The 26,765-nt window shown below is 68.0% G+C and overlaps 4 protein-coding genes across 4 annotated transcripts; 1 reads left to right on the top strand and 3 right to left on the bottom strand.

Annotated features, from left to right (window-relative positions):
- Positions 1-343: 343 nt before the first annotated feature.
- CCDC124 (coiled-coil domain containing 124) lies at positions 344-7,080 on the bottom strand. The gene is given in 5 exon segments (XM_035569803.2): positions 344-870; positions 1,248-1,362; positions 1,716-1,902; positions 6,921-7,043; positions 7,045-7,080. Coding segments are annotated over 5 exon segments (666 nt in total). The 3' UTR covers positions 344-665.
- Positions 7,081-7,151: 71 nt separating this feature from the next.
- On the bottom strand, positions 7,152-16,203 carry SLC5A5 (solute carrier family 5 member 5). The gene is given in 18 exon segments (XM_050715683.1): positions 7,152-7,163; positions 9,283-9,372; positions 9,375-9,437; positions 9,511-9,626; positions 9,738-9,841; positions 10,541-10,766; positions 10,831-10,918; positions 11,105-11,175; positions 11,800-11,912; positions 12,019-12,107; positions 12,258-12,387; positions 12,683-12,823; positions 12,914-13,068; positions 13,147-13,214; positions 13,330-13,381; positions 13,678-13,743; positions 13,823-14,202; positions 16,197-16,203. Coding segments are annotated over 18 exon segments (1,971 nt in total).
- JAK3 (Janus kinase 3) lies at positions 16,202-22,891 on the top strand. Its single transcript, XM_035569791.2, has 23 exons — positions 16,202-16,403; positions 16,490-16,613; positions 16,715-16,826; positions 17,144-17,289; positions 17,391-17,667; positions 17,768-17,890; positions 17,981-18,138; positions 18,361-18,472; positions 18,705-18,891; positions 19,214-19,335; positions 19,418-19,549; positions 19,632-19,716; positions 19,797-19,930; positions 20,215-20,353; positions 20,432-20,583; positions 20,954-21,104; positions 21,181-21,320; positions 21,528-21,717; positions 21,814-21,938; positions 22,115-22,287; positions 22,378-22,495; positions 22,580-22,690; positions 22,775-22,891. Exons 1-23 carry the CDS (start codon positions 16,202-16,204, stop codon positions 22,889-22,891), a joined length of 3,330 nt encoding a protein of 1,109 aa, XP_035425684.1.
- A 1,463-nt stretch (positions 22,892-24,354) lies between these two features.
- B3GNT3 (UDP-GlcNAc:betaGal beta-1,3-N-acetylglucosaminyltransferase 3) lies at positions 24,355-26,518 on the bottom strand. Its single transcript, XM_035569832.2, has 2 exons — positions 26,492-26,518; positions 24,355-25,513 (listed from the first exon to the last, which is right to left on the bottom strand). Exons 1-2 carry the CDS (start codon positions 26,516-26,518, stop codon positions 24,395-24,397), a joined length of 1,146 nt encoding a protein of 381 aa, XP_035425725.1. The 3' UTR covers positions 24,355-24,394.
- Between the last annotated feature and the right edge of the window lie 247 nt (positions 26,519-26,765).

Raw genomic sequence — 26,765 nt, 5'->3', positions numbered from 1 at the left:
CCTCCCTTCGGCACCGAGCTGAGGGAGCCGCTGCCCAAATCGCGCTTCCTCCTCCCTGGCCGATGCAGCGCTGGGAGGAAGGGAGGCAGGAGGCTGGCAGGAGGCAGTCGCAGCCCGGAATCTCTTCGGGGACACCCCAGCACCAAAAAACGACAGGAGGGACGGAGGGCGGGTGCCTCCCCCGGTGGCGGCGTTCTCGGGACGTTTGGAGGAACCCTTGCGCCCCGCAGAGCTCGGGGCGCGGGGCAGGCAGGGCAGGGGCAGGGAGGAACGGACGCTGGGTCAGGTCCGGGCTGCGGGCAGGCGAACGGCGGCGCGGGGCCCCCAGGCTGGAGCCGGGGAAGCGAGTTAGGAGCTTTTTGTAAGACGAGAACCCAATTGAGAAGCGCAAAGGCGGCGTCAGGCTGTCCGGGCGGCTCCGCGCCAGCTGCCCGCGGAGGTGAGCGCGCGAGGGGCGGGCCGGCAGAGCGAGGGCAGCGGGACCCCGAGGTGGGCTGCGGCCTCGTGCTTATCTGAAATCCAACGACAGAGACGGAAAGGGGGGGAAGGGCAGGGAGGGGAAACGCAGGGGAGGGGGTTCCTTGCGCCTCCTGCTTCACCCGAGCACGGCCTGGAGCTCCAGCCCGCCGTCCGGGGCTGGGGGGGGGGGACGGTCGGCCCTAGTTCTACTTGTGGCTGTTGTAAGCCTTGTGCCTCTGGTTCATGGGGTTTTCTGGGGACTTCATCCACTCCTTCTTGAGGAGCTGCTTGAGCTGGGACAGGCGCATGTTGGGGTTCTCTTGCTTCAGGCGTGGCAGGTTGACCTCTTCGAAGGCCGTGAAGGCGGCTTTCATCCGGCGCTCGGGGTGCCGGTCCGGGTCGTTGGCAACGCTGCGGGAGGGAAGGGAGACAGCCACACATCACAACCACCTCCCGGCAGGCAGCCGCCGCTCGCCCAGCTCGGATCCTCTGCCAGCGCAGCCCAGCGAGCACAGAACATCGCTGGCGATAACGCGGGAAGCCCCGTGACACTTCCCCTTCCCACTTCAAACGCCCCGCAGGACATCGGGGCTCGTTTCAAGGGGCGGAAGGCAGCGGGCTCGGCTCCTTCTCGCTGCCGAGACAGAAGGCTGCCATCGCGGCGTGAAAAGAAGTTGTTCAGAGAGCCGGGAGGGGACGCCAGGTCTGGGGGAGGGAACGCCTGCACGAATTTCTCCTAAGGAACGCGACGCCTTCAGGGAGAGCGCCACCACAGCAAGGCCAGGTACCTGAGGACAGCAATGGCATCTTCGATCGTCCTGGCCTCCACCGTCCCTTCCTCCAGGACCCTTCTGTTGATGTTCTCCTCCAAGGGGACCTCCAAGTGAGTCTTCTCCTTCTCCGCTGCACAGGGAAGGGGGAAAGGGAGAACCGTTAACGTCAGATCCCGACTCCGTAACATTGCCAGAAGAGGCACAGCCTCCTCCAAAGCACCGAGGAGAGAGCCGGGAAAACTCAGCCGGAGTCCCCGGGCCTGGAAAGCACGGGTGCCGGCTTTGCAGCTCTGTTTCTCCGTCTCAGGGAGACGGGAGGTTTCGTTTTTCCCCGTTCGGGCGTTAGATAAAACAAAACGTATGGCACAGGATAGCCGCAGGCGGCTCTTCCTCTCCAAGCACCTCGTCCCTTCAGTGACTGAAAAAAAGGAACCGTCCCCCCTCCCGCGCCCCTGCCGGGGCCTTTCCGCGGTGCCACCGCACCTGTGTCTGCATTCTCCTTCTGCTGCTGGTCTTTCCTGATGGTCTCCTCGATCTGGGCCCTGGTGACTTTGCCTGGAGTGACCTGCTTGGGTGACTTCCCCTTGAGCTTCGAGTCTTCCTCTTCCAGCAGGCGCTGCAGTTCCTTCTTGCGCTCCAGCTGCTCCAGCCGCCGCTTCTCCCTCTCCTCCTGGAAAAAGGGAGAGGATCAAATCACTCCTAGTGCCTTCTGCAGCAGCGGGGACATTGAACTGTCCCTTACAGGAACGGGAAAGCACCCCTGGAACAGGCACCTCGCTCCCATAGCTAACGGAGCACCGACCTCACCTCACACAGGAGAGGTTTGCTGGTTCCCCTGCCCTCCAGCAGGCCGGCAGCAGCTTGCCCCGTCCTCACAGCGGGATAATTCCCCCGTCCCTACCCCGTCTGCAGCCTCCTGCCAGCTCCCCGTGACGCCAGCGCTGCGGAACACAACCCTGCTGCTGAGGAGGAGCACGAGGCGGCGGCCAGGACTGCTGACAATCAGATTAAGCTCTCCACTTTAATTTTAATAAGTGGCCGGAGGTTGGAAGTTCAACAGTTGTTGGAGACAAGCTCGTCAAGAGGCTGAATTCATCCTCGGATCTGGCTCGCGCTCTTCCAAAGAGTCAGGGCAGGGGTTAGACCGAACGCAGCCAGCAGCACGGCCCTCGTGTTGATTTTACAGCGCTCCACAAGGAGTTGAAGAGCTCCTCTGCTCTCCAAGGGCCAGGGAAGGGTGTGACAAAGCCATGCAAAAGGCCCGGAGCGGCTTTCAGCACTTTAACTTTTATTCCTCCTCTGCCAAAGCCTGCAAGGTCTTGCAAAAGAAAGAGGGAAAACAAAAACGAAAACAAACACACACCTCTGTCTAGAGGAGTGTCGTTGGAGCACTTCGTATCTGGGTTAGTTACAGGGACACTTAATTATGGGCCTCATCCATTACTCACGGGGATGGCACAACCGAGTGACTGAGCCTTGGCAGAGCGGCTTTCCACAAGGGCAGCCGCGCGGCAGGAACACCACCGGGCACAAAACCGGGCACAAAACCGGGCACAAAACCGGGCACAAAACCGGGCACCCATCGCCGTCCTCGGCCGTGCTTCAGGTGCAGGAGCAGAATCAGGCACATCACGGGGCTGTGGCTCGAGACTTCGTTAAACGAACCCCACCGTTAAGTCACTCCACGGCTCAGGAGCTTGAAGGAAACCCCATCACAGTGCCGCACCACAGCCCACAGATGCAGAATCAAAAGGCCCCGGGGCTGCCCGCATCAAACCCAGCCAGGACCCGGCCTCTCAGCCCGGGCTGGGACGGGGAAGCCTCCTCCAGCCAGCCAGGGGTGGGGAAAAAAAAAAAAAAAAAAGCCATTACGGGCTTTTAGTGCAATTATCTGTCCTCAACCTCCCGGTCGTTAATCCCTTAGTGCCTGCGCCTTGAGACACGAGGAGAGGAGAACGAGGAGACCTTCGAGGAGGATTTCAAAGCAGGAGCTCACTGAAGACACCGCCCTCCCTGCCCGAGTCTTCCTGTCAGGCCTCTCCCTCTTCTAGTAAAGCCGGAGCAATTAATGGAGCAATTAACGGCCTCAGCCGGATCAGGAGGGGCTCTGGCCCCTCTCCAGGCACGCAGGGTGTCGCGAGAGAACTGCCCGTGCTCCCTGAGCACCCGGACAGACCTGGGCGAAAGCAGCCCCGGGTGCTCCCCCCTCGCCGAACGCAGCCGAGCCCCGGCTCGGCCACCAGACCGGAGCACGAGGAGGCAGGGTTGGGAGCGCAGGAGAACCCAAAAACCGGAGGGATTGCTGTGCCAGAACTGGCCGAGGGCCACGTCCACTCCCTCCCTCACCCGGAGGGACTGCAGAGCTATTTCACGTTGAAGGGGGAGCAAGGGAAGGACGGAGCTTCTCGAGTCTATTTGGGACGGGCACAAAGGACAGAAAAGCAGAAACCAACCCCTGGGGCCGGCGGTGAAGGCAGAGAGAGGAGCAGCCACCTCCAAAGGCTCCCCAAAACCTCAGGGGTCAACGCAGGAAAGTGCCACGGGGTCAGCAACACGGGCTGAGGCTGGGCTGGGGGGGGACCGCGAAGGGACACCCAAAGAGCTCTGGGGTGACAACACGGGACGGAACAGAGCCAGGCAGCCCCTCGGTCGCCCGCTGCTCCCTCCCAGACAGCGCCTGTAGGAGCTCCACCTACCTGCAGCCACCAGAAAAAGCCATTTAACGACGCGTAAAGCGCACGCAGGAGAAGCGGCGCTGGGAGAGGATACTGGGAGCGTGCCTGGGACACGGGCTGCTGTACAGGAACCGTCCCCCCCCGGCCCTCCTGGGGCTGAGCGGGGTAACCCAGGAGGTGCTGGCACCCCGGCGAGGCTGCACGTGGGGCTGGGGCTTCAATAATGCAGAAGCAGAGGAGCAGAGACAAGACCTAAGGCAGGGGAGCAAGACGTTTCGGAGCAGAAGCGTTGTTTATAGCTAGCGAAGCTTCATCTTTTACCCCTGCTCCTTACGGGACAGAGCTGCTGTACGAGGCAGGCAGCTCCGCAGGCGCACGCGGCCCCAGCTGGGACCAGGACACGTCCGACAGGGCAGAAACTCGAGGCCGACGCCGCGCTGCTGGTGGCTCCTCTCAAACAAAACCTCCCGGGGAGGACGCGGCCACATCCCGAAGGGGAATCAGGGAAGACAAGCAGGGAGCGGAGGCCGTCGTGCCCTGCCTCTCCTCTCCCCACTCTCGCCGCCGGGAGAAGCTGCTCCCCGCTCCGGCATTTACAGCGGGGTTTCTATTTGTGGAGAGCGAACAAGGCAGCACCGTCAGGGATTCGTCGCCGGGCCTGCGGACGCTGCGCGCCCACGTTTGGCAGCGGGCCGTCACCGCCGGCTCCGTTCCACGCCTCCTGCCGGCCTCACGAGGACCGGAGGCGTCGCGTGGGCAGCAGGGCGCTGAGCCGGGGTGGCCGGACCCAGCGCCGGAGCCGCAGCCGCATCGGGGGCACGACGCTTCCCTCCCGGGGAAACATCCCCCAGGGATGGGGATCCCTGCAGAGGAAGGGGCTGCGCAGGCCGCCAGCGGGACGTCTCGCCCCCCCCCCCCCCCCCCCCCCCAGCCTCCCGCAGCGGACCCGTGCGATCGATACCTCGGATCCCGAAGCCGTCCTTTCCGGAGCCTTGTATCAAGATACAAGGGAAAAAAAAAAAACAAAAACGCCCGCCTTTCAGCGGCGAGGACGTGGGGTTTGTGCCTCCAGCCGGGGCTCCCCAGGGACGGCGACGAGCTGGTGACAGGAGCTCGGCTGCTCCTTCACGCCTCACAGAGCTCCGACGGGTGCCGTCCCCTGGCAGCAGGGACCGGCTGAAAGAGCTGCTCTCAGAGCTGGGGGGGGGTGTTTAAAGGAACGCCCCCCCCCCCCCCCCCAAATGCCGCGAGGAGCCTCCGAACCCTACCCAGGAGCTCGGTTACTGCACAAGAAGCCCAGCTGCAGGGTGAGGAAGGGATGGAAGGCGGTGGTGGGGGGGGGGTTGTTCTCCACTCGGGTCCTGCTGGGCAGCGCCCCAAAGGCTCCCAGCACACTCGCCCCACAGAGGTGCTGCCCGGGCGCCGTGGAGCCGTTAACGTGTTACTGCCGTCGCCCGGAGAGCCGGGGAAGAGCCAGAAAAAGCTGGGAAGAGGCGGAAAAAAAAGGCCAGGACGAGCTCCCTGCCTCTCACGCGGACGTCGTCTCCTCCCCGTGCTGCGGCTGAGAGGAACACGGAGCCCCCCCGGAAGCTCGTGGCCACAACCGGTGGGGCTCTTCCCACGCCAGCACCGCCAGGGCTTTGCCCAAATCCCAAAGCTCTCGCTGGAGGGAAGGGAAATTCAGCAAGCTCTGCGCTGCCAGAGCAACGTGGGGAGGAAGGGAACGAAGCAGGGCCGAGCTTGGCCCGCAGCTGGACCCAGCCGCACAGCGCCAAACCCCTCGGCGCAGAGCGCGGGCAGGATCCTGCTGAGCTGCAGGAGGGGAAAAGCACCGCGACGGCTTCCCTAAAAACCTGCCCGAGGCTCTGGGCTGGCCCCAGATTTGGGGGGGGTTAAAAACAGCTCCACCTCCCCCGCCCGGGCTCCCCTTGGGCGAGCGGTGAGGTAGGTCACCGCCGGCGAGAACCTGACGCAGCGCAGCGGCGAGACCTCGTTCCAGGAAGCAATTAGGCAGCTTTGCGGGACTGCGCCGGGGCACGGCACGCAGGACTCCAAATTCCAACGTCAGGACACGCATCGGGGGGGAAATTCACGCGGATGCGCACGTCGGGGTCACGGGGACGCGCTGGCCTCCTGCCCGCCCGCCCGCGGCACTCGAGCGCCGGCACACGGAGTTCAGCCAGTGCCAGATTCGCAGCGCAGCACAAAAGCGGTAACCCCGTAATTTGCGTGTGTATCACCAGCAGAATCCTGCCCAGATAGCACAAGAGCAAACAAATTGCTCCAGAAGGAGCGGCCAAGCTGTCCCCAGCGAGCATTTCCAGAAAAATCAGGTAAGGCAGAAGTAAGTTTGTCTAGCACGGGGGCAGGATAACACCGAGAACCAAATAACCCATAAATGGATTACAGATAAATCCATAAACGGGTAAATCCAACCTCCTCTGCTTATTGAGCAGAGGCAAACGTGCACCCAGGGCAGAGCAAGCTGCTAGGAGCAGACCAAAGAATTTTTTGAGGGATGTCCCGATGTGCGGCACGAGCTGGGGGGAAAAAAGCTTTGGATTTAACCCTGCTGATTTCTTTTTCCTTCTACAAAAGAAATTAACGACAAGTTAAGGAAGGAAGACGAAGGAGTAAATAAAAAGCTAAGGATCTGCTTTGTCAACAATAAAAACCAAGCCCTACGGCAGCGCTCCCGATCCTTTTCCTAGCTCAATTTTAATCGATTCCAACAGCAAAGCTGTTGCTCCCTCCCCCCAGAAGCCAGCTCTGCAGCGCGCCAGATTTCTCAATTACACGCTGAAGCTCGCGCTTGCTCCCACACCCTGCTGCTTTTAGCTCCCAGAGGAGCCGCTCCTTGGAGCTGCTCTGCCTGAGCACCGAGCACCGGACGATGTTTGCAGAGACAGCAACGGCTCCGGCACGGAGAAACGAGCCTCTCGGAGCAAACCTGGGTCTCGAGGGCTCTGCGGGAAGCAGCCAGGAAATCTCCCTTCCACCCCCAACCTCTCACCTTCCTCTGTTCCTTCCTCATCACGTGTTTGTCTTCATCCTTCCAGTAGGCATCTTCCAGCTCCTGCTGCCGCTTGGCATCGGCTGCTGCCTTTGCCTCGGCCTTCCTCGCGCGGGCAGCGGCCCGACTTGGTGTTTTCACCTTGGAACTTCTTGGGCATCACTCAAGGTGCTCTGCGGAAAGGGAGGCGAGCAAAGAACGAGCCTCAGACCCCTGGCCGGGCCCTCGGGCTCACCGTAACGCCTGGAAGCGGGAACAACCGCAGCCCCCGCCAGGAAAACCCCCCTGCTGTTATCGCCTCGCGGTGTTTCGCGACCGCGGAGAGGACAAACCCAGCGACCCCGCAGCTCACGCAGGGGGAACTCAGCCCCTTGCGCCCCACGTCCTCAGCGGCAGCCGGTCCCTCCCGCCTACTTCTTGTGCTGCAGCAGCCCCGACAAAGCCGGCCGGGTTCAGGCGCTGAGCCAGGCCCCGCTGCTCCCCTCTGTGGGCTTGGGGTGCTGAGCACGAGCGAAGCCAGGCTCTGCGCCAGCGGGGCCGTGCCAGGCTCTCCACGTACGCGGTATATCGAGCCCTCGGAGGGTTTATACAGCACCGCAGCCCCCCCCCCCCCTCACGCAGGCGTTGGGCTCCTCAGCCACACGCGAGCCCCCTGAGGGTTTACGCGGCCCCCCTCACGCAGGGGCAGGGCCCTGCGGGGGCACTCCGTTAACTCCCGGCGGCGTCAGGGCACACAAAGCCCCACGGGGCAGGCACGGGGGGCCAGCACACGGGGATCCTTCGGGCTGGAGACGCCCTCCAGGCCCACCAGGCCCAGCCACCCCCCCGAAGCCCGTCCGCAGGCCCCAGGCCCGACCTCCCCTTGCACCCCCCCGGGACGGGGACGCCCCCACACGCCCCCGGGCAGCCCGTCCCGAGGCCCGGCGGCCCCTGCTGAGGAAAAACGTCCCCTGATGTCCCCTAACTCCCCCCCCCGACCTCCCCCCGGCACAACCCGGGGCCGTTCCGTCACGGTTACCGGCCAGGGGCACCCGAACCCGGCCCGGGCCTGCCCCTGCCCCCCCCCAGGCCCGGTCCCGGCCCCGCTCCTACCGGGCCCCGCCGCCCCGCCCGTCGCGCTCTGATGACGTCACCGCCGCGCGCGGCGGCTGCCTCAGGGAGGGGGGAGCGGCGCCGGGAGGCTCCTCAGGGCCCCCGCGACGCCGCCGCCGCCATCTTTGTTGAGGGCACGGAGCGTCTCTCACACGGCCCCGGGGGTTGGGTTGGGGGGGTGGGGGTGGGGAGAGAGAGAGGAGCGGGGGGAGAACGGATCGGGGGGCGGCCCCCACGCACAGCGGCGCTCCGGTGCGGCTGGAGAACCGCGGAGAGCCCGCCCGGTTGCAGCCGCCGCCGCCACTGCTTCCGTGCCCGGCACAAAGATGGCGGCGCAGCGGCGCCCCTTCAAGATGGCGGCGGGGCAGGGCGGGGCCAAAGTCACGTGGGCTGGTGGGCGGGGGCTTGGCGGGGTGGGAGGGGCCCGGCTGGAGGCTGGGGTCGGGGTCGGGAGGAGTGGGCGGGGCTTGGCGGGGCGCGGCCCATTGTTGGCCGGGTGGGCGGGGCAGGGAGGGGGTGGGGCTTAGCGGAACCACGCCCCCTTCCCCGTTCTCGCCCCCTACCCCCCCACAAGCCCTCCGATCCCCCCCCGCCCCCCCAGGACCGACCCCCCCTGGCCCCGTCCCTCCCCTCATCCCCCCTAATTCCCCCCCACGCCCCCCCCGGACCCCCCCCGAGCCTCCCTGACCCCCTCATCCCCACCCGACCCCCCCCCGGCCCCCATAACACCCTCTCCCGACCCCCCTCCGGGTCCCCCCGACCCCCTCATCCCCCCCCTCGGCCCCCCTCCGACCCCACCCCCGACCCCCCCCGGACCCTCCCCAGCCCCCGATTCACCCCCGACCCCCTCCAGATCCCCCCCGACCCCTATGCCCCCCCCCCGGCCCCCTCTGACCTCTTCATCACACCCCCGACCCCCTCCAGACCCCCCCCCGACCCCCTCAACCTCCCCTAACCCCCCCCGGCCCCCCTGGACCTCCCCCTCGGGGCCCCCCCTGAACCCCTTATTCCCCCCCCCGACCCCCTCACCCCCTCGAACCCTCCCCAGCCCCCCCAGAACCCCCCCCCCCCCCCAAGGACAGGCTCGACCCCCGCGAGCCACCGCAGCATTTATTGTCCCCTGTCCCCCCCCCCCCCCCAGAGCTGCGGGTGGGGGGCACAGGGGACACTGTCCTGGGGGGGACACAGGGGACACCAGCCCGGGGGGGGGGGGGGGGGGGGGGGGGGGGGGGCGCACCCCTGGGCGCCCGTTCCCCCGCCCCCCCGGTACCCCCCCTGTCCCTACACGTGGGTCTCCTGCAGCAGCTGCTCGGTGGCACCGCAGAGCTCGGGGGGGGCCCGGGCCCTGCAGCCCCCCCGGGCTGCCTGCACCAGCAGCACCGGGGGGGCCTCGGCGCCGGGCCCTCCCTGGGGACCCCTGAGGACCTGCAGGAAGAGGAGGGAGCTTGAGAAGGCGGGGGGGGTCAGGGAGGGGGATTTTGGAGGGGGGGGGGGTCACCTTGGTGGGGTGCTCGCCCGGGGGGGGGGTGGCCCCCACCGGGGACACCGAGGACGTCTGCTTCGTGATGTCCCACCACAGCACGCCCGGGGGCAGCCGTGCCCGCTTGGTGGGCCCTGGCGGGGGGGGGGGGGGGCACCGTGGAGAGGGGTGCAGGGTAGGGGGGGCAACGTGGGGCTGCCCCCCCCCCCCCTACACGCCCCCCCCCGTGTCCCCCCCGGCCTCACCCGCCAGGTAGCTGAGCAGCACCCCCGCCAGCACGGTGCAGAGCGTCCCCAGCGCCCCGTAGTACAGGTAGGAGATGGCGTAGAAGTCGCCCACCACGGCCGGCCTGCAACGGGGGGGGGGGAACGGTGACACCACCCCGGTGATGTCACAAGGCGGGGTGACGTCACGAGGAGTGTGGCGTGATGTCAGAAGGGACAAAGGTGAATAGGCACGGTGAATAGGGCGAAAGCGTGATGTCACAATGAACGAGGGCGGCGGCGTGACGTCACAGCGGACAAGGAAAGCGATGTGACGTCACAATGAACAAGGAAAGCAGCGTGACGTCACTACGAACAAGGCCAGCGGTGTGACGTCACAATGCACAGGGCCAGCGGCGTGACGTCACAATGCACAGGGCCAGCGGCGTGACGTCACAATGCGCAGGGCCAGCGGTGTGACGTCACAATGCGCAGGGCCAGCGGTGTGACGTCACAATGCACAGGGCCAGCAGCGTGACGTCACAACGCACAAAGAAAGCAGCATGACACCGCTATGAACAAGGAAAGCAGCGTGACGTCACAATGAATGAGGCCAGCAGTGCGACGTCACTATGAACACGGCCAGCAACGTGACGTCACTGTGAACAAGGCCGGCAGCGTGACGTCACAATGCACACCACCAGCAACATGACATCACAACGGACAACGCCAGCAGTACGACGTCACGACGCACAAGGCCAGCAGTACGACGTCACGACGCACACGGGCAGCGGTGCCCCGATGGCCATGCACCACCACCACCACCACCACCACCCCCCCCTCACCGTGCGGGGGCCGGGGCCGGGCGGCGGGGGGGCAGCGTCCCCAGCAGCAGCAGGGTGCGGTCGGTGCCGGCGGTGCGGTTGTAGAGCGGGCAGCGGGCTCCGGAGGCGGGCAGCACGCCCGAGGCGGCGGCGCTGGGCGGGTAGAGGCTGCCCCCCACCGCCACCCACAGCGAGAGCGCCAGGCCGGCGCACAGGCCCCCGAACACCCCCTGGGCGAGGAGCGGGGGGTCCGCATGGCACCGGGACCCCCGGCACCGGGACCCCCTCCCCGTTACCTCGCCCCGCACTCACGGCCGTGGTGCACGCCGGCACGAACATGCCCAGGACGAAGGCTCCCAGCAGCGGGCCGCTGATCACCCCCATGACGGTGAAGGAGCCCTGGATGGGGACGGGGACGGCGCTCGGGGTGGCCCCACGGCCCTCGAGGGCTCTCCGGCCACCAGCGGTGCGTGGCGGGTCCGTGCGCGGCTGGGCAGAGCCGGCGGGATGGGGAGAAAGGGATGGGGAGGGGGGGGGGGGGTTCAGCGCCGGGCAGGATCTGACCCCCTCCCCAGCTGGGCTCACCTGCAGCACGCCGCCGCCCAGCAGCGAGGCCAGGGCTGCCACCGTGATGCAGGCGGTGCCGTAGATCAGCGCTGCGGGGAGAGCGGGGGGCTCAGGGGGGCGGCTGTGGCACGGCGTGGCACGGCACAGCGTGGCATGGTGCAGCGCGGCATGGCACAGGGCACCGTGGCACGGCACAGCATGGCGCAGTGCAGTGCAGCGCAGCATTGCATGGCACGGCACAGAATGGCACGGCATGGCACGGCACGGCACGGCGCGGCACGGCATGGCACATTACAGTGTCACATAGCATGGCATGGCACCGCGTGGCACGGCACAGCGTGGTGCAGCACGGCACAGGACAGGCTGCGTGGCACAGCGTGGCACAGCATAGTGCAGCATGGCACGGCACAGCATGGCACGGCACGTTGCAGTGCAGGGGGACGTAGTGTGGCACAGGACGGGTTGCACGGCACGGTGCAGCACAGCACGGCATGGCATGGCACAGAACAGCATGGCGCAGCCCAGGATGGGGCAGCACGGCACAGCACGGCACGGCACAGCACGGCACGGCACGGCACACCATGGCACGGCACAGCGCACCGTGGCACGTTGTTGTGCAGCATGGCATGGTCCAGGATGGGGTGGCACGGCACGGCACGGCACGGCACGGCTCAGGGCGGCCCGGCCGTGCGCCAGGACCCCTCCCCACTCACACAGCCCCTTGGAGACCAGCGTCAGCCTCCGCGGTGACAGCGCGGGCATGCGGGGCTTCACCAGGTCCTCCACGGTGACGGCGGCCATGGCGTTGATGCTGGTGGAGGCCGTGCTGGGGGGGGGGGGGAGCAGCGCTCAGCCCCGCACCGCACCGCACCGGGGGGCAGTGCCGGGGCCACCCCTTCCGTGGGGACACCGCGGTCCCCAAGCGGCCTCACCTCAGGGTCCCGCTGTAGGCGCAGGCCAGGAACAACCCCGGCACCCCCGGGGACGTCTGGAAGATGTCGAGGACCAGGTAGGGCATGTACTGGGGGGCACAGGCGTGTCGGGGGGCAGGCGGGACCCCCGTCCTCGCCCACCCCTGCTGCTGTCCCCATCCCGGTCCCCTCCCCAGTCCCCTTCCCACCTGGCTGCCCTCAGCCGGGCGCTCGAGAGGCCGGATCCGGCGCAATCGTACCTGGTCCGGGGCCGAGATGTAGCCGGCCAGGAGGGGGTCGCAGTCCTTGTAGAGCGCAAACATCACAAGGCCACAGGCCACCGCGCTGGAGACGATGCAGAAGAGCCCCACTTGATTGACCAGCAGCGCTCTGCGGGCACGGCGAGAGATCACAGCACGGCCCAGCGGGGCTGGGGGGGCCGGGCAGGACCCGGGCAGGGGGGGGGGGTCAGGATCCGGGCAGGGGCCATGCAAGGGTGCGGGGTCTGTGCGGGGTCTTTGGAGGAGCGCAGGACCCATGTGGGGGGTCCATGCAAGGGCGCAGGGTCCGCGTGGGGGTGCAGGATCTGTGCACGGGCTCCCCCCACCCCAACCACAGCCCCTCGCCCCCCCCCCCCCCACGCCATCCCAAGCTGGGGGCCGGGCCCCGCAGCCCCCAGCCTCACATCCTCGCCTCCCTCTCGCTCCTGCAGGCCACGTAGCGCTGGACCTGCGCCTGGTTCACGCCGTACATGGAGAGCCAGAGCAGCGTGCCGCCCAGCACGAAGCTCCAGAAGGTGTAGCGGCTCCGCGGGTCGGGGTTGAAGCTGGGCACAGCGGTGGGGGCCGAGGGTGAGCCGGGGCAGCCCGGGCACCCCAGCACCCGGGGCAGGTGGGGGGGGAACGCGGGGACTCACTCGCCGAAGTTCACCCTGGAGCCGTTGGCGGCGATGGCCAGGACCCTGGCGGGGCCCCCCGCCAGCAGCAGCCCCCGGATGATGACGGCGATGAAGCCGGAGAGCATCACGAAGACCTGGAAGACGTCCGTCCAGATGACAGCCTTCATCCCGCCCTGCGCCCGAGGGACACCAAGTGAGCGCCGGCACCCAGGACCCCCAGGGACCCCCTGGGACCCCCGCTCCGCACGCACTATGGTGGTGTAGAAGGTGCAGATGGCTCCGGTGGAGAGCAGCGACGCCCAGATGTCCAAGCCGGTCACTAAAGGAGAAACGAGGGTGCTGAGCAGCATGAAAAGCTTGGGGTGGAAAGGGGCTGAGCTGTCCCCCCGTGGGGACAGGGACACGTGGATGCTGTCCCCATCTCCCCACCGTACCTTGGTTGAGGATCAGGGCGGGGGCGTAGATGACGATCCCCGTGTACAGCACCTGCGGGGACGGGGAGGGGGTCAGGGCCAGCACCCCATCCTGCGCTGGTGCCGGCTGTGCCCGCAGGGCCGGGGACACGGCGTGCCGGTGCCGCCCAGGCGCAGCGTGCGGGCGCTGGGAAAACACTCGGCTTTCCATTCCAAACAGGCTCCCCACGGGGCTGCGCTCGCTTTGAGCCGCGGAAAACACGAGCACGGGAATGAGGGGGCTCCAGGGGCCAAAAGCACCGTGAGCACGGCTGGGACCCTGCATCCCTGTCCCCCCCCATGTCCCCCCCGGCCCCCCCGGGGACGCACCGTGGCCGCTATGTACTGCACAGTGCCGCAGAGCCGCACGCGCCTGCTGAACCGCCGCTCCAGGTACTGGGGACAAGGATGGGGACTGTGTCGGGGACGCCTGCCAGGTCCCAACCGCGGGCAGGATGCGGCCCCCGGCCCCCACCTCGTAGGTGCTGGTGAGCCCCAGGCGGTAGAAGACGGGCAGGAAGAGGTGGGCGGTGAGCAGGGTGTTGAGCAGCTGCCCCAGGCACATCCAGAGGAACTTGGAGCCGTAGCGGTACGCCTCGGCCGGCACCCCCAGCACCTGGATGGCCGACATGAAGCTGGCCGAGAGCGAGAGCCCCACCGGCACCGCCGCCATCCGCCGGCCGCCCGTGAAGAAGTCCTCCGAGGTCTTCTGCCCGCCCTTGGAGAGGCCGTGGAAGAGCCCGATGCCCGTGGAGACCAGCAGCATCAGCCCGAAGACCCCGTAGTCCCAGAGGCTGAAGGTGAGGGGCTCCGGCACCCACACCTCCAGGCTCTCCGGCGGGGCCAGCGTGGTGGCTGCGGGGGGGGACAGCCCCCACCGGGCACCTGCAGGCACACGGGGACGTGGAGCAAGGACAGGGACACGCGGCCGGGACAGGGCACGGCGGTCCCGGTGCGTCCAGGAGCAGCCAAACTGGAGCGGGAGAAAACCTGGGGCAATTATCGCGGTTTAAGGCGAGCGTGAAGCAAAACATCGCCGCGGCCCCGACCCCGTCCCCATCCCGGCGAGGGCTGCGCAAAGGGGTCAGCCCCGGCTCAGCGAGGAGAGCACCCCAAATACCTCCGGAGCCAGAGCACGCAGGGGGATGAGCGCTGCACTCCCTGGTCCTACCCGCGCCCGAGCGAGTCGGCCGTGTGTCGTCCTGCACCCGAAGGACACGGCCGGGACACAGCAATCCCCCAAACCCAGCGCAAACAGGAGGAGGGGCTTTGCCTGAGCACCAGTTATCTCCAGACGGGGACAAAACAAACCCAAGCTAAACCTTTACCCAGCAAAAGCACCTTCCTCACCGGCAGCTCTCCCGAGGACTTGGCCAGGGTCCGGCCGGCGCGGGGCTGAGTGCCGAGGCTGCCGCGGGCTCGGCGGGCGCTGCTGTGCCGGAGGGGCGAGGGGCTGGCCACGGGGCCAGGCAGGAGGCAGGATTAGGCACCGGGGAGGGACGTGGAGCCGGCGGGGGCCGTGGTGATAACCCCTTCCCTGCCACCCACCCAGGTCCCGGCCACTCAGCACCGCGACGTGCAGGATCCGGCCCTGAGTCCAAGGCCAAGAGCTGGTGGCCTGAGCGTGGGGACCGGGGCCGTGGCTCTGCCCGCTGGGGTGCAGGAACACTGGGTCTGGTCCAGCTTCCTCATTCCCAGGCACAAGCGCTGCTTTGTCCCATCCCAGACAGGTTGTCCCCACACCTTAAACAGCGGGGCTGTGACCCAGGAAGAGCCCCAGCCTTGGAGACAGAGCCAGGACCAGGCAATGTCCCCTCCAAGGAGCGGCTCGGTGCCACCACGGGGCAGTTCCTCGTGCCCCGGCACGGCGCAGGGTCCCTGGTCCCCAGGGTCTGGCTGCAGTGACAAAGCATCCCCGGTGGCCTTGTCCCCAGGAGGCAGGACCCTGCTCCCTGACGTGCTTTTTGAGCAGCAGAAAGGGAAAAAAAAAAAAAAAACAACGAAGGGCGGCGGCTGGATCCCCCCACATCCGCCGGCGGCTGCGTGCGGAACCGCACGGCACCGGGGCTGGGCACCCAGCTCCCAAATGGAGGGGGGCTGAGACCACCCTGGGGGGCTGCAAGCGGGGCGGGGGGAGCGCAAGGTGCATGGGGACAGCACCGCGGTCAGGTGGGCAGCATGGGACAGGATTAAGGGGCAGGATGCTCAACACCCATCCCTGCGGCACCGCGGCACCTGGTGGGATCAGCGTGGTGCCCCCGGCCAAGCGGGGTGCCTCTCTCCTGCCCCTGGGCTCCTTTGGGTGGCTCCTTGGAGGCCCCCCACCCCTCTCCCCCTCCCTCGTCAGGAAGTCCCTGGCTGCTCAGAGACGCTGTGGGCAGGAAGGAAGTCACCAAGGGGACTTTTTGACTCTCCCTCTTTGCTTGCAGCCACCTACGCAGCCCAGAAACCCCAGCCCTGCCCAGTCCCGGCACCGGAACACGCAGCACCAGCGAGGCCACCGGGACGGTGCAGGTACCTCGGGGCACCGGGATGGCACAGGGGGGCTGTTGGGGTCTGGGCAACCCACCTGGGCATGGGGATGGAGCCGCATCCTCCTCACGGTGGCCCACACCTGGGTGTGAGTGCCCATCCCTGGGCTGAACGACGCGGAGCGGCTGTGGGAAGGGCTGGGGCCGTCCGCACGCCCTAAAACAAGACATCTGCCTGCCTCATTTTTCTCCACCTGCACCCCAAGCGCGGGGCAGTGGGCAGCTGGTCCCAGCCCCAGGGATGCTGCGGGGTTTTACCCCGGGGAGAGAAGGATCCCAAAGGTCTCATCGGGGTCCCCCCCCCTGTCCTTGCAGCACCTGCCATGGCCCCGCTGGGCGAGGAGACCCCGCTGATCGGGGAGCGCTCGTGCAGCCTCTCCTCCACCGAGCCCGGCACGCTGCAGGTGTACCTCTACCACCGGGCGCCCACCCCCCGCGCCCCCCCTGACTCTGCCGGCATCCTCACCTTCACCTTCGGCGAGTACACGGCCGAGGAGCTCTGCGTCCACGCCGCCAAAGCCTGCGGTGAGCACCGGCCCCGCGCCCGCCGGCCTGGCACCGGCCCTGTGCGGTCACGGCCCCGGGGACAGCTCCGCTCTGCCCGTCCCCAGGCGTGCTGCCCGTCTGCCACCCCCTCTTCGCCCTGGCCACCGAGGACCTGAGCTGCTGGTACCCCCCCAACCACCTCTTCACCGTCGAGGATGCCCGCAGCCAGGTCATGGTGTACAGGATCAGGTACGGCCTGCGGGGACACGGCCCCTGGGGACTCTCTGGTGGCTGATAGGGGCTGTGCCGCACGGGACGTGGCCCTGAGCCCTGCCCCTCGCCCCCACCAGGTTCTTCTTCCCCAACTGGTGCGGGCTGGGGCAGTCGCACCGCTTCCAGCTGCCGAGCGACCGGGCCAGCCCCGTGCTGGACTACCCCGTCATCGATTACCTTTTTGCCCAGGTGAGCCCGCGCTGACGTCCCCGTCCCCATCCAGAGCCAGAGCCCGGGACAGGATGTGACTCCCGGGCACGGAGCTGGAGGGGGGCACCTCTGGGGCAGCCCTGCACAATGGCGGGGTCAGCAGGGGACACGTTGATGCTCCCTTTAGCTGTGTGGGGGGGGCACACGTTACCTGCCACTGCCTCGTGGGTGGTCCGGGGGGGGGTCTCGGGGCGCATCGGCTCTGTGCTGGCTGCAGCCCCCAGTGCATGGCCGGGGCTGGCAGGGAGCAGGGGGCTCACAGGGGGGCCCCCACCGAGCCGCTGCCACGTCCCCAGTCCCGCAGCGACTTCATCGAGGGCCGCGTGGAGGTGGCGCTGAGCCTGCCGAGGCAGGAGCAGTGCCTGAGCCTGGCCGTGCTGGACATGCTGCGCATCGCCAAGGAGAAGCGGCAGAGCCCCGACGAGGTCTTCAACTGCGTCAGGTGAGCGGGGACCACGGGGCTGGGGAGGGTCCGGGGGGCGGGGGGGGGGGAGGGGGGGGGGCGGTTACCCTGACCTCTCCCATCGTCTCCCCCCTCCCCAGCTACAAGTCGTGCATCCCCGAGCCGCTGCGGTGCCAGATCCAGCAGCACAGCTTCCTCACCCGCAAGCGCATCCGCCGCCGCTTCAGCAAGTCCCTGCGCAGGATCGGCGGCTGCCAGGCGGACGGGCGCCACCTGAAGCTCAAGTACCTGCTGGACCTGGAGCGGCTGCAGCGGCGCTGGGCCGAGGAGAGCTTCGCCGTGCGCGGCCCCGACGCCAACATCACCATCCACGTGGCCGGCGAGAACGGCGTCTCCTGGAGCTGCGGCGGCTCCGAGGTGCTGGGGAGGGGTAGGGGGTTTGGGGGGGGGGTAGGGGGGCCTGGTCGTGGGGTGAGGGGGGGGGGACGCAGAGGGCAGCCCGCCGGTGTCCCTGCAGAGCCGCCAGCACTTCTGTGACTTCCCCGACATCGCCGACGTCAGCATCAAGCAGGCGAGCCGGGACGGCAGCCCCGTGGAGAACCGCATCGTCACCCTCACCAAGACGGACAACCGGGTGCTGGTGAGCTGGGGAGGGGGCACGGGGTGGGGGGTGGGGGACAATGACACGGGGGGGGGTTGGATGAGGGGGCTCACCTTCCCCTTGCCCTAGGAGGTGGAGTTCCCCACGCTGCAGGAAGCCCGCAGCTTCGTGGCACTGCTCGACGGCTACTACCGCCTGACGGCGGACGCCCACCACTACTTCTGCAAGGAGGTGGCCCCCCCCCGCCTGCTGGAGGACGTGGAGAACCAGTGCCACGGGCCCATCAGGTGGGCGCTGCCCCCCCCGCCCCCCCCCCAGCCCACGGGTGATGGGGCTCAAAGAGGGAGGGAATTATTTAGGGGGGAGGCACGAGCCTGGTGGGCACCGCTCCGCGTCCTGGGTGATGCTCGGGTGCCCACCGGGCTTGGGGTGTGCCATGGGGGGAGCTCCTGGGGTCAGGGTGTGGGGGGGACACACATCCTTGGCAGCACCCCCCCTGCTTTTCACAGCTCCGAGTTCGCCATCAACAAGCTGAAGGCGGCGGGGGGCCGCCCGGGGCTGTTCCTGCTGCGCCGCAGCCCCCAGGACTTCGACAGCTACCTGCTGACGGTGTGCGCCGAGGTGAGACACCCCCCCCCCCCGGCACCCGCACCGGGACCGGCACCGCGCACACCCCCCCAGCCCCCCAGCACCCGGCCCGGGTGGCAACGTGGGCAGGGGAACCCAGTGCCGGTGGGGACGGTGTCACCGGGGAACCCGGTGCCGGCGGGGACGGTGCCACCGGTGGCGGCCCTTTGGGACGGGCACGTCCCCGGGGGTCCCCGCGCCGCTGAGCCCGGCTCTCGCCCCGCAGACGCGCTCCGGGCAGGACTACAAGCGCTGCCTGATCCGCAGGGACGAGGACGGGAGCTTCTGGCTGTCGGGGCTGGCCCGGCGCTTCTGCAGCCTGCGGGAGCTGCTGGGCACCTATGGGTGCTGCGGGCTGCAGGCGGAGGGCGCCCGACTGCGCCTGGCCACGTGCTGCCCGCCCCTGCCCAAAGGTGACGGCGCCGCCGCGGTGGGACGGAGGGGGCACGCTGGCGGCGTGACGTCACGAACCGCCCTGTGACGTCATAAAGCATGCCGTGTGGCATCGCGGAGGGGCTGTGTGATGTCACAGCGGGGCTGTGTGATGTCATAGTGGGGGGGGGGGGTGTTGTATGGGGTTGTAGAGCGGGGCTGCGTGACATCGTAAAATGAGCAGAGAGGGGCTGTGTGACGTCACAGAGCGGGTGGTGTGATGTCACAGCAGGCAGTGTGACATCACAGAGGGCTGTGTGACGTCACAGCAGCCCCTCACAGCCTCCCCCCCCCCCCCCTCAGAGAAGTCCAACCTGCTGATCGTGCGGAGCAGCTGCCCCCGGCCCCCCAGCTCCCCCTCGGCCCCGCGCCGCAGCCCCAACCAGATGACGTTCCACAAGATCGACCCCGAGAGCCTCACGCGGGTACGGTGGGATGGGGGGGCGCAGGGGTTTGGGGGGGGGGTGTGGGGGGCCTTCCCCATCCAGCACCCCCCTCTCGTGGCAGGGCGAGAGCCTGGCCCAGGGCTCCTTCACCCACATCTACAAGGGCGTGAAGCGGGACCAGAAGGAGGACGAGTTCTACCAGACCGAGGTGGTGCTCAAGGTGATGGACAGCAGCCACCGCAACTGCTCCGAGGTGAGGCGGGGGGGGACCCCCTGCGCCATCCCGGCCGCCCACCGCTGCCCCCCCCCACCCTGAGCCAGCCTCCCCTTCCCAGTCCTTCCTGGAGGCCGCCAGCATCATGAGCCAGCTGTCCCACAAGCACCTGGTCCTGCTGCACGGGGTCAGCCTCGGGAAGGAGAGTGAGTGCCCCGCGTCCCCCTCCTCTGCCACCGCCCATGGCCGGGCACGCGTGGGACCCGGCGGCTCCGTCCGCCCGCAGGTATCATGGTGCAGGAGTACGTCAGGCACGGGCCCCTGGACCTCTACCTGAAGAAGAACCAAGGCGAGAGCAAGGTGACCACGAGCTGGAAGCTGCAGGTGGCCAAGCAGCTGGCGTACGCCCTCAACTACCTGGTGAGCTGGTGCCGGCGCCCCGCGCCCCACACATCCCCCCCTACCTGTGTCCCACAGCCCCCACCCATCCATATCCCATAGCTCCCACGTAACCATATCCCACAGCTCCCATACATCCATATCCCACAGCTCCCATATATCCATATCCCAAAGCTCCCACCCATCCACCTCCCACAGTTCCCACCCGTCCGTGCCCCAAGCACCCCAGCCCCAAGCCCAGCAGCCCCAATGCAGAGCACCTGTGCCATGCCGGGGGTGCGCTGAGGGTCCCTCTCCCCTGCCAGGAGGACAAAAGGATCACCCACGGCAATGTCTCCGCCAAGAAGGTGCTGCTGACCCGGGAGGGGGACGTGGCCAGCGGCAGCCCCCCCTTCATCAAGCTCAACGACCCCGGTGTCAGCGTCACCGTCCTGGCCAAGGACCGTAAGTGCCCGCGCTGACCCCGGGGTGCCACGGGCCCCCCCCGGTGGGTGCTGAGCAGGGGCCGTCCCCTCTCCCCAGTGCTGGTGGAGCGCATCCCCTGGGTGGCCCCCGAGTGCCTGAGCGACCCCAAGGGCCTGGCGCTCCCGGCTGACAAGTGGGGCTTTGGGGCGACCCTGTGGGAGATCTTCAGTGGTGGCAACATGCCCGTCAGCCTGCTGGAGCCGCAGAAGGTGAGGCTGCCCTGTCCCGCTGTGACCCCGTCCCATTGCGACCCCATCCCTCGGTGACCCCATCCCGCTGCGACCCCATCCTGCTGCTCTCTCACCTGCTGCCAGTCCCACTGCGGGTCCCCGAGGGATTTCTCTGCTGGCTCTGGTGGCCCAGCAACATGGTCACACTGGGAAAGGGGGGAGATGGGTGCCCAAAAAAACAGAACCAGGGTTTTGGAGACCCTCTCCCCAGCTCCAGCGCTTGGTGGAGGTGGTGGCAAGGTCCAGGCGGTGCCCCCCCTTGTCGTTACCTCCAACCAGCAGCCTACCGGTGCTGCTCGGGGTGCTGCAGCCCAGCACCGGGGCGCAAACCCCTTCTGTGCACCCGCAGAAGCTGCACTTCTACCAGAGCCGCCTCCAGCTGCCCGCGCCCAAGTGGACCGAGCTGGCCACGCTGATCGCGCAGTGCATGGACTACGAGCCCCGCGGGCGGCCCTGCTTCCGCGCCCTCATCCGGGACCTCAACAGCCTCATCACCTCCGGTGAGCACAGGTGGGCACGGGGATGGGCCCCGGCCCCCCCAGCGACCCCCGTCGCCTCACCTCCCGTCCCCCCCAGACTACGAGCTGCTCTCGGACCCGTCGCCCGCCGACGTGACGCTGCGGGACAGCTTCTGGGGGTACGAGCACGTGGCCGTGGGGCAGGACCCCACGCTCTTCGAGGAGCGGCACCTCAAGTACATCTCACTGCTGGGCAAGGTGAGGGCAGAGCGACGACGGTGGGCGCACCGGCGTTTTGGGTGTCCCCTCTTAGCTGGGCACGAAATGCTGCTCGCGGCGGGGGGAAAGCTTGGTTGGCGCCCACAGCCCCATCTGTGCCTTCCTGTCCTGGGGGGTGGCCAAGCGCTGGGGACAAGGTGGGGGGCTCCAGGGCATCCCGGTGTCCCTAACCCCCTACCCGGCCAGGGCAACTTCGGGAGCGTGGAGCTGTGCCGCTACGACCCGCTGGGCGACAGCACGGGCGAGCTGGTGGCCGTGAAAAAGCTGCAGCAGGACTCGGCCAAGGAGCTGCAGGACTTCGAGAGGGAGATCCAGATCCTGCACTCGCTGCAGCACGACTTCATCGTCAAGTACCGCGGCGTCTGCTACAGCCGGGGTGAGCGCGGGGCAGGATTGTCCCGGGGGGGGCGGGTAGGGGAGCAGAGGGGCCCTGGGTGCCCCCGGGGCGGCCGTAACGGGTGCGGGTGCGCAGGGCGGCGCGGGCTGCGGCTGGTGATGGAGTACCTGCCCAGCGGCTGCCTGCGGGACTACCTGCAGAAGAACCAGCACCGCCTGGAGCACAGGAGCCTGCTGCTCTACGCCTGGCAGATCTGCAAGGTGGGACCGTGTCCTGTGCCCCCCCCCACCGCGGGGGCATGGTGGCAAAGGGGCTCCCCCGTGTTGTGTGTGTGTGTGTCATGGGGGGTGGGGAGGGTCCGGATGGGGACAGAGCGGTGCCACCGCTCACCCTGAGGGGGCACAGCCTGGGTGGTGAGCGGCTGCGTCCCGCGCAGGGCATGGAGTACCTGGGGGCGCAGCGCTGCGTGCACCGCGACCTGGCCACCAGGAACATCCTGGTGGAGAGCGAGACCCACGTCAAGATCGGCGACTTCGGGCTGGCCAAGCTGCTGCCGCAGGACAAGGACTACTACGTGGTGCAGGAGCCCGGCCAGAGCCCCGTCTTCTGGTGAGGGCGTCGCGGTGCTGGGGGGGAGGGGGGGGGGGGGGGGCGCAGCAGCATGGTCGGACCCGGTGCTCAGCACCCTCCCACCGGCAGGTACGCGCCCGAGTCCCTGGCTGACAACGTCTTCTCCCGAGCATCCGACATCTGGAGCTTCGGGGTGCTCCTCTACGAGCTCTTCACCTACAGCAACAAGAGCAGGAGCCCCTCGGAGGTGAGACCCCCTCCGGCCCCCACCTTCCCCTGTTACCTGGCTGCTGCCTCCCTGTGTTCACGGCACCCCTGCGCCCCCCCCAAGGAGTTCCTCCGCATGATGGGCACCGAAAAAACAGTGCAGATCATCTGCCACTTGCTGGAGCTGCTGAAGGACAACAGGCGGCTCCCGGCACCAGCCGGCTGCCCCGTGGAGGTGAGACCACCCCCACCCCCCCCCCAGCATGGCAGGGGTCCCAGGGCAGCCCCGCGCCCCTGACACCCCCATCCTTGTCCCCAGGTCTACGCGCTGATGCTGAGCTGCTGGGCTTTTTTCCCCGGTGCCAGACCCACCTTCAGCGAGCTGGCGCCCAAGATCGAGGTGCTGCGGGACGGCCGCAGCAAAGCCCGCGGGTAGTTGGTGCCAGAACCCCCAGAAACAGCGTTCTGGGGGCCCTGCTGCAGCCCCCCGGGTCCCCAGCCCCCCACGTCCCTCCCCAGCACGATGCGCTGACGGACAGACGCACGGACGCAGAGATGCTTCGGCGGGCTTTAATGGCTGCGGTGCCGCTGCTGGTGGTTCACCTCCTGCCTGTCACTGTGCCCATGGCAGCAGGATTTGGTCCATTTCTAATAAATTTTGGTAAATTTAGAAGCTGTCGAGAGGAGCCCACGGGAGGGGGGATGCATGGGAAGAGGGGCCGTGCACCCATGTCCCCAATGAACAGCAGCGAGCTCAACCCTCTGACGAGCCACCAGAGACTCTCCTGGGCGCGGGCACTAGCAGAAGGGCAGCAGCTCCTGCCGGGTGCAGTTGTGGGAGCAGCAGGAGCCAGCAGGACTGGGGGGGGGCCACACTGGGGGGGGCTGTGGCCATCGAGGCACCCAAAGAGGTCGGCTGGAAGAGAGCGGGGAAGGGTGAGGCACCCGTGGGGCACCCCCCGTTTCGGGTGTCCCCGTGCTGGGGAGGGGTCCCCGCGCTCAGCACTCACTGAAGGCTGCCCGGGGCGGGGACGGCTCCAGCGGGTGCCCCCCCACAAGGCCACGAGGGTGCGGATCAACTCGCGCCCGCACAGCCTCAGCGCCGGCTCCTCGGCGGCACCGGGGGCGGCTGCCAGCACCCAGCAGCGCACGGCGCGCGGCGGCACGGCACCACCGTGGGCTGGGACGGGGGTGGCTGCGCCCACGGCACCACCGCTTATATCCCCTCCCACGGCCCTGAGCCCGGCACGTGCGTGGGGCAGCCATCTGCGGCTCGGCACGGCACGGCACAGCACGGGCTGTTCCTGGGGCTGAGCACCCCGCCAGGGCCAGAGCTGCCCCCGCCGAGGGTTATCACCGACCTTGCAGCTGCTGCCTCGTGGTGCTGGGAACGGAGCAGGGAGCGCAGGGAGCGCAGGGAGCGCAGGGACCTCGGGGCTGTGCTTGCCCGTGATGTGCGCCCTCAATGGCGAGCGGACACCCCCTCGCCTGCCCCTCATCCCCCATCATAAGTGCTCACCCTGCCGGGGACCCCCCCTACCCCAAGCCCACGCTCCCCCCAAGCTGGCCCTGTCCTACCCGTAGCCCCCCTGCCAGCCTCGCAGGCACAGTGAGGCACGTTTCCCCTGCCCTAGGAAGGCACCAGACCCCACGCCCTCATTTCCAAAATCCACTCCTTTATTCTCCCACGGGTGCTTCAGAGCTCACCTGGCCAAAACAGGGCAGGTTCTGGGGCAAAACCAGGCAGAATCCAGCCAGAAGAAGGATGAGCCCTGGTGGCACTCAGCAGCCACAGGCCGGAGCTCAGCACTGCAGACGCCGCAGCAGAGCCATGGGCCAGCCTCACATCAGTGTTCCTCAGACCCCTCGCTCACGGCAGTGGCATCGAGCAGCAGCAGCAGCACCGTCATGTCCTGGTGCCTCCCAGACACCGAGCACCCTAGGAGAAAATCACCTTCCTCCCGCAGCTCAGATGGGGCTCGTGGATGGCCTGCCACATCGCGGCCGTCTCGTAGGACACGAAGCGGTGCACCACCAGCAGCTCCCGGTAGTAGCAGGGGTCGAAGGAGTCCCTGTTGGGGGGGACGTAGATGCCCCAGAGCCGGATGCCATTGTGGGAAGCGGGGCGCAGCCCTGCCTTCTTCAGGCACATGCCCAGGTAGGCGTCATCGATGGGGAAGAGGTCGATGCTCTGGGATTCGTGGTAGATGACGCGGGCGGTGAAGCCGGACATGAGCATCCCGCCACCACTGCAGTAGGGCGGGTACAGCTCCAAGGGCATCAGCTGCTTGGGCACGAAGTACTTGCTGCCCCTATCCCGGATAGGCCCTGTGTTGATTAAGACGGAGCCCACCATCAGGTGCTGGTTGCCCTGGGAGGTCTTTATGAAGTGAACCACGTTGTCCGTGTTGACGAAGACGTCATCGTCCCCGTTGAAGATGAAGTGGACACCGGGGCAGTGCTCTTCCAGCCAGGTGTGGAAGAGCACCTGCTTCAGCGTCAGGTTGAAGAAGGTGTCGCTGAAGTCCCACTGCAGCACGTCCCTGTGCTCCCGCTGCTCCAGGTGCAGCAGCCAGCTGAGCTTCCTGGCATCGCGGGCGTTGGGGGACACCCCGATGAGGAAGACCCTGCGGATCTGCGCCCCTTCGAAGGTCCTCTGCTGCCCCCACGTCTTGCGGATCACCTCCCGCCGCTCGTAGTTGGCCGGCGATGACTTGATGGCCAGGAGGAGGGAGATGTTGGACGACCCCTGGGGTCCCCCGCACTTCCCGGGGACGTTGAGGAGCTGGGGGAAGGACCGGCAGTGCCGGTAGCTCATGAAGTCCTTCACTTGTTGGGGCAGCTCCTCGAAGCCGGAGATGTTGTGCACCGAGCTGTTGGCCACGCAGGGGGCGGCGATGGGCAGGGAGTGGGTCGGGGGGAGGCTGGGGGCCACGGTGGGGCTGGGGTCGGTGCTGGGCCCCGAGTGCTTGGTGGGGTCCAGCAGGAAGCAGAGCCCCAGGGCCCCGATGGTGACCAAGCCCAGCTTCCCAGCTCTGCAGCACCGCTGGGGGAGGATCTGCAAGAGACAGGGAGCAGGGCTCGGTGCCGCTCGTCCCTGCAGCCCCTGGTGCCCTCTCCACAACGCCCACGGGTTCCCCACCGGGGCCGAGTGCCCTGTGGCAGGGAAGGGACCATGTGGTTCCCCTGTGCCGATGATGACGGTGGAGGCTGAAGGCTCTCGGCTCCTCTGTGGGCACCGACGCTGCCAGGGGAGTTCGAGCACCGCCCGGGCCGCGTCCCAGCTCCCCAGCACTGCCCCACAGAGCCCTTTGGGGGCTCCTGGACGGGGACCTTGGGGTGTCCCCACCACCCTCCCAGGGCCCGCGCTGGCACCCCAGGGGCACTGCGGGCCGGGGCAGCCGGGCACTGCACCCCTGCGTCTCCGGAAAGCAGAGGAGGTTCAGGCGCTGCAACCCTCTCCACCCCACCAGCCACGTAGCAGGGCAGTTCTGCTCTCCTCCTCCCTTTCTCCTCTCTTCCATCCTTTTGGTCTCAAGTCCACTTCCGCCTCCGTGCCAAGGCAAAAGGGACCCTGCCCGGGGAGAGGCAGCCTGCTCTCGCTCGCAGCTGGGGCAGCCCAGCCTTGGCCAAGGATCTGCGCACCGCACCGGGCAGAGCCCGGACGGGAGACAGGGGATTGCTGCCCCAAGGGCTGGGGACGGCCGTGGGCCACGCTGCCAGCGGGCAGGGGGGTTACCCAAAGGAGTACCCCCGGCTGGAGGTGGCGGCGGGGTGGGCCCGGTTACACGAAGCCCACCCGGGCTCGCTGCGAGCAGCGCTGGCCCCCAGAGACAAAGCACAGGGGCAGGGGTCCCGCGGGCAGCACGGGGACCCCGGGCACTTCTCACCCACCACACAGAGCCTGGCTGCCAGGGGCAGGATCCGGCCAGCCCCATCCCAGCACCCAGCTCGGACACCCCCCAGGGCACTGCAAAGAGCTGCGAGTCCCGTCCCCTCCCCCCCCCCCCCCAAGCCCCCCCAAGTCTCCCGGTACCTTCCCACAGAGCCGGCCCCAAGCCATCCTGGTGCCTGCCGGGGGGCGTTATGGTGCAATTACCCCGCTGCAGCGATCCTCCCCCCGCCTGGTGCCACCCATCTGCCCAGTCTGTTTGTCTGCCCGCCCGCCCGCTGCAGGTGGGGCAGCAGCACCCATGGGTGCGGGGAGGAGGCTCAGCCTCGGCTCCTCCCCAGCGCTGGAGCCCCCCCCAGGTGGGCGGCTCAGCACCCCAGCCCCGTCCCCGAGGAGCAGCCCAGGGGCTCCGGGGATG

This window comes from Cygnus atratus, chromosome 26, assembly GCF_013377495.2.
Source record: "Cygnus atratus isolate AKBS03 ecotype Queensland, Australia chromosome 26, CAtr_DNAZoo_HiC_assembly, whole genome shotgun sequence".
NCBI classification, from domain to species: domain Eukaryota; kingdom Metazoa; phylum Chordata; class Aves; order Anseriformes; family Anatidae; genus Cygnus; species Cygnus atratus.
The sequence above is the reverse complement of the archived record's forward strand: the minus strand, read 5'-3'. Positions and strand labels throughout refer to the sequence as shown.

Coding starts and splice junctions, on each gene's coding strand:
- JAK3 (XM_035569791.2), top strand. CDS start 16,202: ATGGCCCCGCTGGGCGAGGAGACCCCGCTGATCGGGGAGCGCTCGTGC. Junction 21,105..21,180: donor CAACAGCCTCATCACCTCCG/GTGAGCACAGGT, acceptor CGTCCCCCCCAG/ACTACGAGCTGCTCTCGGAC. Junction 22,691..22,774: donor CAGCCGGCTGCCCCGTGGAG/GTGAGACCACCC, acceptor CCTTGTCCCCAG/GTCTACGCGCTGATGCTGAG.
- B3GNT3 (XM_035569832.2), bottom strand. CDS start 26,518: ATGGCTTGGGGCCGGCTCTGTGGGAAG. Junction 25,514..26,491: donor GGGGCCGGCTCTGTGGGAAG/GTACCGGGAGAC, acceptor TGTCTCTTGCAG/ATCCTCCCCCAGCGGTGCTG.